The sequence below is a fragment of the Acipenser ruthenus genome, chromosome 27 (genome assembly GCF_902713425.1).
Source record: "Acipenser ruthenus chromosome 27, fAciRut3.2 maternal haplotype, whole genome shotgun sequence".
In the NCBI taxonomy this organism is placed as follows: domain Eukaryota; kingdom Metazoa; phylum Chordata; class Actinopteri; order Acipenseriformes; family Acipenseridae; genus Acipenser; species Acipenser ruthenus.
The window spans coordinates 26,981,087-26,988,328 of NC_081215.1; the positions used below are offsets into that span (position 1 = coordinate 26,981,087).

A 7,242-nucleotide genomic window follows, 5' to 3' on the forward strand; every position below is an offset into this window, starting at 1 on the left:
GTCTCCCTCTTGCTAACACTGCAGTCGGGTGCAAGAGACCTCCTGTGTTCCACCTTCTAACGAGAAAGCGAGTGCTGGTGGAACGGCATTAGGGGTCAAAGGGGAGCCACAACTACAGCGCTTTGAAACCCGTCTGCCACACGAAAGAGCTTCCTTACTTCAGAACAACAAGGTGCAACACGACACTGAACTTCCTCCCTGCAGAGTTTGTGGAAGGATTCTATCAAGTGAAGCGAAGAGAAGATGTTAAATGATCACATTTTATTTATTTTTGTGTGTAATACATCTTGCACAATAGAACTGATCCTGGGTGGGAGCACGTGGGGTTTTTTCAATGATATTGCAGCGTTACCTACCAAAGCTACTCCGCCTCCCTCCCCATCATCTAAGACCTTTCTGTGCAGAGAAGATCCTACTTACATCATCGGAACAAACTTGATATTCAAAACAAAACCCGCTGGGCCGAAATGCAGCTGCAGGACTCCCTCTTTAGTTAGCCCTCGGAGGGGATGAACCGTGAATCAGTAAAGAGACCCTTCCACAGTGAAATACAGGAACTGTGCCATGTACTGTTAACACGCCTGCCGAACAGTGAAATAACTCTACTGAATTCAGAGGGAGCACGGTGTCTGACTTTAACATTTTACTCTTTTTAGTATTAACATAAAAAGGGGGGGGAGTAAGTCAATGTCTTTATAGAAAGAAAAAATGTAAAGGTAGGGAACAAACACGTGTGACCTGTTCACGTGTTCCAGGTCACAAAGCACGCACACGCCGGTCTGCACGGGGCAGTGTCTGCGTGGTCCTGTGGGCTCCTCTCACTTCTCCAGCGGCGCGTAGTTCAGCAGCTTCTCGATGAGGTCCACGTGTGCCAGCAGCATGCGACGGCAGCAGTAGCGCTTCAGCCCCAGCGCGTCGAGCGCATCGCTGTGAGAGAGCGGGGAGGAATTCTGTGTTATTACTGGGAACAATACTGCCAGGGGTTCAGAGCTCCCCTCACTGAAGTCTATTAATAATAATAATATTGAAATGATCAGGAGCCAGGTGTTTGAGCAGGGTTACAAACTCACACCAGCCCTGCTGCTGCTGCTGCACCCAGTCCTGGGGTTCAGAGCTCCCCTCAGTGAAGTCTATCAATAATAATAATAATAATAATAATAATAATAATAATAATGAAATGATCAGCAGCCAGGAGTTTGAGCAGGGTTACAAACTCACACTAGCCCTGCTGCTGCTGCTGCACCCAGTCCTGGGGTTCAGAGCTCCCCTCAGTGAAGTCTATCAATAATAATAATAATAATAATAATAATAATGAAATGATCAGCAGCCAGGAGTTTGAGCAGGGTTACAAACTCACACTAGCCTTGCTGCTGCTGCTGCACCCAGTCCTGGGGTTCAGAGCTCCCCTCAGTGAAGTCTATCAATAATAATAATAATAATAATAATAATAATGAAATGATCAGCAGCCAGGAGTTTGAGCAGGGTTACAAACTCACACTAGCCTTGCTGCTGCTGCTGCTGCACCCAGTCCTGGGGTTCAGAGCTCCCCTCAGTGAAGTCTATCAATAATAATAATAATAATAATAATAATAATGAAATGATCAGCAGCCAGGAGTTTGAGCAGGGTTACAAACTCACACTAGCCTTGCTGCTGCTGCTGCTGCACCCAGTCCTGGGGTTCAGAGCTCCCCTCAGTGAAGTCTATCAATAATAATAATAATAATAATAATAATAATAATAATAATAATGAAATGATCAGCAGCCAGGAGTTTGAGCAGGGTTACAAACTCACACTAGCCCTGCTGCTGCTGCTGCACCCAGTCCTGGGGTTCAGAGCTCCCCTCAGTGAAGTCTATCAATAATAATAATAATAATAATAATAATAATAATAATAATAATAATAATAATAATGAAATGATCAGCAGCCAGGAGTTTGAGCAGGGTTACAAACTCACACTAGCCCTGCTGCTGCTGCTGCACCCAGTCCTGGGGTTCAGAGCTCCCCTCAGTGAAGTCTATCAATAATAATAATAATAATAATAATAATAATGAAATGATCAGCAGCCAGGAGTTTGAGCAGGGTTACAAACTCACACTAGCCTTGCTGCTGCTGCTGCTGCACCCAGTCCTGGGGTTCAGAGCTCCCCTCAGTGAAGTCTATCAATAATAATAATAATAATAATAATAATAATAATAATAATGAAATGATCAGCAGCCAGGAGTTTGAGCAGGGTTACAAACTCACACTAGCCCTGCTGCTGCTGCTGCACCCAGTCCTGGGGTTCAGAGCTCCCCTCAGTGAAGTCTATCAATAATAATAATAATAATAATAATAATAATAATAATAATAATAATAATGAAATGATCAGCAGCCAGGAGTTTGAGCAGGGTTACAAACTCACACTAGCCCTGCTGCTGCTGCTGCACCCAGTCCTGGGGTTCAGAGCTCGTCTCAATGAAATCTGTTATTATTGAAATGATCAGGAGTTTGAGCAGGGTTACAAACTGCAATGGGAGTGTTTACTCGTGGTAAAGTTATATATATATATATATATATAAATAAAGAATTACACGGAATTGAGCGTGTCCGTCTCGTCTCTTACCCTTCCGTGTACTCGGCTTGCAGAAGGCCCAGATAAGCCTCCCACTTGTTTCCCACGATCTTCCCGCATGTGAAGCACCGCACCGGGATGATCATTTTTTGTTTATTCGCAGCTCGGCTGAACTGAGGTTTCAGGACACGACGAGAACAGCAACGTCAACAAAGGCCTTTCCTAAAATAAACACACGAAACAGAACTCACCCGACTGAAGCCGTTTGCACACAGTCGAGACGATTACTGATGCCATACAAATAAAAACACGAAAGGAAATCAAACTCACCTTCCTCTCGATTACTGATGCAAGACAGCGACCGCGTTTACACGCTGCAAACACCCCGGCGCCTTCCGATGAAACAACCATTGAAATAAAAACACGAAAGGAAATCAAACTCACCTTCCTCTCGATTACTGATGCAAGACAGCGACCGCGTTTACACGCTGCAAACACCCCGGCGCCTTCCGATGAAACAACCATTGAAATAAAAACACGAAAGGAAATCAAACTCACCTTCCTCTCGATTACTGATGCAAGACAGCGACCGCGTTTACACGCTGCAAACACCCCGGCGCCTTCCGACGAAACAACCATTGAAATAAAAACACGAAAGGAAATCAAACTCACCTTCCTCTCGATTACTGATGCAAGACAGCGACCGCGTTTACACGCTGCAAACACCCCGGCGCCTTCCGACGAAACAACCATTGAAATAAAAACACGAAAGGAAATCAAACTCACCTTCCTCTCGATTACTGATGCAAGACAGCGACCGCGTTTACACGCTGCAAACACCCCGGCGCCTTCCGACGAAACAACCATTGAAATAAAAACACGACAGGAAATCAAACTCACCTTCCTCTCGATTACTGATGCAAGACAGCGACCGCGTTTACACGCTGCAAACACCCCGGCGCCTTCCGACGAAACAACCATTGAAATAAAAACACGAAAGGAAATCAAACTCACCTTCCTCTCGATTACTGATGCAAGACAGCGACCGCGTTTACACGCTGCAAACACCCCGGCGCCTTCCGACGAAACAACCATTGAAATAAAAACACGAAAGGAAATCAAACTCACCTTCCTCTCGATTACTGATGCAAGACAGCGACCGCGTTTACACGCTGCAAACACCCCGGCGCCTTCCGATGAAACAACCATTGAAATAAAAACACGAAAGGAAATCAAACTCACCTTCCTCTCGATTACTGATGCAAGACAGCGACCGCGTTTACACGCTGCAAACACCCCGGCGCCTTCCGATGAAACAACCATTGAAATAAAAACACGACAGGAAATCAAACTCACCTTCCTCTCGATTACTGATGCAAGACAGCGACCGCGTTTACACGCTGCAAACACCCCGGCGCCTTCCGATGAAACAACCATTGAAATAAAAACACGAAAGGAAATCAAACTCACCTTCCTGTCGATTACTGATGCAAGACAGCGACCGCGTTTACACGCTGCAAACACCCCGGCGCCTTCCGACGAAACAACCATTGAAATAAAAACACGACAGGAAATCAAACTCACCTTCCTCTCGATTACTGATGCAAGACAGCGACCGCGTTTACACGCTGCAAACACCCCGGCGCCTTCCGATGAACAACCATTGAAATAAAAACACGACAGGAAATCAAACTCACCTTCCTCTCGATTACTGATGCAAGACAGCGACCGCGTTTACACGCTGCAAACACCCCGGCGCCTTCCGATGAAACAACCATTGAAATAAAAACACGAAAGGAAATCAAACTCGCCTTCCTCTCGATTACTGATGCAAGACAGCGACCGCGTTTACACGCTGCAAACACCCCGGCGCCTTCCGATGAAACAACCATTGAAATAAAAACACGAAAGGAAATCAAACTCACCTTCCTCTCGATTACTGATGCAAGACAGCGACCGCGTTTACACGCTGCAAACACCCCGGCGCCTTCCGACGAAACAACCATTGAAATAAAAACACGAAAGGAAATCAAACTCGCCTTCCTCTCGATTACTGATGCAAGACAGCGACCGCGTTTACACGCTGCAAACACCCCGGCGCCTTCCGATGAAACAACCATTGAAATAAAAACACGAAAGGAAATCAAACTCACCTTCCTCTCGATTACTGATGCAAGACAGCGACCGCGTTTACACGCTGCAAACACCCCGGCGCCTTCCGATGAACAACCATTGAAATAAAAACACGAAAGGAAATCAAACTCACCTTCCTCTCGATTACTGATGCAAAACAGCGACCGCGTTTACACGCTGCAAACACCCCGGCGCCTTCCGATGAAACAACCATTGAAATAAAAACACGAAAGGAAATCAAACTCACCTTCCTCTCGATTACTGATGCAAGACAGCGACCGCGTTTACACGCTGCAAACACCCCGGCGCCTTCCGACGAAACAACCATTGAAATAAAAACACGAAAGGAAATCAAACTCACCTTCCTCTCGATTACTGATGCAAGACAGCGACCGCGTTTACACGCTGCAAACACCCCGGCGCCTTCCGACGAAACAACCATTGAAATAAAAACACGACAGGAAATCAAACTCACCTTCCTCTCGATTACTGATGCAAGACAGCGACCGCGTTTACACGCTGCAAACACCCCGGCGCCTTCCGACGAAACAACCATTGAAATAAAAACACGAAAGGAAATCAAACTCGCCTTCCTCTCGATTACTGATGCAAGACAGCGACCGCGTTTACACGCTGCAAACACCCCGGCGCCTTCCGATGAAACAACCATTGAAATAAAAACACGAAAGGAAATCAAACTCACCTTCCTCTCGATTACTGATGCAAGACAGCGACCGCGTTTACACGCTGCAAACACCCCGGCGCCTTCCGACGAAACAACCATTGAAATAAAAACACGACAGGAAATCAAACTCACCTTCCTCTCGATTACTGATGCAAGACAGCGACCGCGTTTACACGCTGCAAACACCCCGGCGCCTTCCGACGAAACAACCATTGAAATAAAAACACGAAAGGAAATCAAACTCACCTTCCTCTCGATTACTGATGCAAGACAGCGACCGCGTTTACACGCTGCAAACACCCCGGCGCCTTCCGACGAAACAACCATTGAAATAAAAACACGAAAGGAAATCAAACTCACCTTCCTCTCGATTACTGATGCAAGACAGCGACCGCGTTTACACGCTGCAAACACCCCGGCGCCTTCCGACGAAACAACCATTGAAATAAAAACACGAAAGGAAATCAAACTCACCTTCCTCTCGATTACTGATGCAAGACAGCGACCGCGTTTACACGCTGCAAACACCCCGGCGCCTTCCGACGAAACAACCATTGAAATAAAAACACGAAAGGAAATCAAACTCACCTTCCTCTCGATTACTGATGCAAGACAGCGACCGCGTTTACACGCTGCAAACACCCCGGCGCCTTCCGATGAAACAACCATTGAAATAAAAACACGAAAGGAAATCAAACTCACCTTCCTCTCGATTACTGATGCAAGACAGCGACCGCGTTTACACGCTGCAAACACCCCGGCGCCTTCCGATGAAACAACCATTGAAATAAAAACACGACAGGAAATCAAACTCACCTTCCTCTCGATTACTGATGCAAGACAGCGACCGCGTTTACACGCTGCAAACACCCCGGCGCCTTCCGATGAAACAACCATTGAAATAAAAACACGAAAGGAAATCAAACTCACCTTCCTCTCGATTACTGATGCAAGACAGCGACCGCGTTTACACGCTGCAAACACCCCGGCGCCTTCCGATGAAACAACCATTGAAATAAAAACACGAAAGGAAATCAAACTCACCTTCCTCTCGATTACTGATGCAAGACAGCGACCGCGTTTACACGCTGCAAACACCCCGGCGCCTTCCGACGAAACAACCATTGAAATAAAAACACGAAAGGAAATCAAACTCACCTTCCTCTCGATTACTGATGCAAGACAGCGACCGCGTTTACACGCTGCAAACACCCCGGCGCCTTCCGACGAAACAACCATTGAAATAAAAACACGACAGGAAATCAAACTCACCTTCCTCTCGATTACTGATGCAAGACAGCGACCGCGTTTACACGCTGCAAACACCCCGGCGCCTTCCGATGAAACAACCATTGAAATAAAAACACGAAAGGAAATCAAACTCACCTTCCTCTCCGCACGCTGGCAACAGTGTGGGAGTAAGACCTTCAATAACAGGGAGGGATTGCAGAATGATCTGTGTGTAGGGGGAGGGGGGCTGCAATAATACCTCTCTAACACATTACACTGTAATATATCACATTTTAAAACAGGTTCCTAGCATTTTAAATTGTGTACTGGCTTTAGTATTAAAAACTAATTTACACGAGTAGTCACTTCCACCCCTCGGTTTTGGTAGTTGGTATTTCCCACAGTACGGTGTCCTGGGCGTTCGTGTAGAACCTTTCTGAAGTTGAATTGCGCGTTTCTCGAACAGTCTATGTGGCTTGTGTTATAGTTATTACATGGTAACTATTGTTTGAAAGTTCCTGCGTGCGATAACTCAGTATTTCATACAAACGTAACGACTCCAGCGCATCGACATGCAGCTGCTTTGGGAGTTCTTGCAATTTTACCACACGAATACATCAGCTTACAATTGATTTTTTAAGC

General features: G+C 46.2%; 1 protein-coding gene across 2 annotated transcripts; it reads right to left on the minus strand.

Annotated features, from left to right (window-relative positions):
* Positions 1–246: 246 nt before the first annotated feature.
* Positions 247–6,936, minus strand: polr2l (RNA polymerase II, I and III subunit L). 2 transcript variants are annotated; one of them, XM_059001798.1, is made up of 3 exons: positions 6,757–6,936; positions 2,604–2,774; positions 247–927 (listed from the first exon to the last, which is right to left on the minus strand). In XM_059001798.1, the coding sequence occupies exons 2-3, from the start codon at positions 2,696–2,698 to the stop codon at positions 819–821; spliced, it is 204 nt and encodes a 67-aa protein (XP_058857781.1). In that variant the 5' UTR covers positions 2,699–2,774; positions 6,757–6,936; the 3' UTR covers positions 247–818. The 2 variants fall into 2 exon arrangements, with proteins under 2 accessions (XP_058857781.1, XP_058857780.1); XM_059001797.1 differs by lacking the exon at positions 6,757–6,936 and adding an exon at positions 2,883–2,996.
* Positions 6,937–7,242: the final 306 nt, after the last annotated feature.

Excerpts from the sequence above, each read along its gene's own strand:
- polr2l (XM_059001798.1), bottom strand. The coding sequence starts at position 2,698 with ATGATCATCCCGGTGCGGTGCTTCACATGCGGGAAGATCGTGGGAAAC. Across the intron at positions 928-2,603 it reads CAAGCCGAGTACACGGAAGG|CGATGCGCTCGACGCGCTGG; the intron begins GTAAGAGACGAG and ends GCTCTCTCACAG.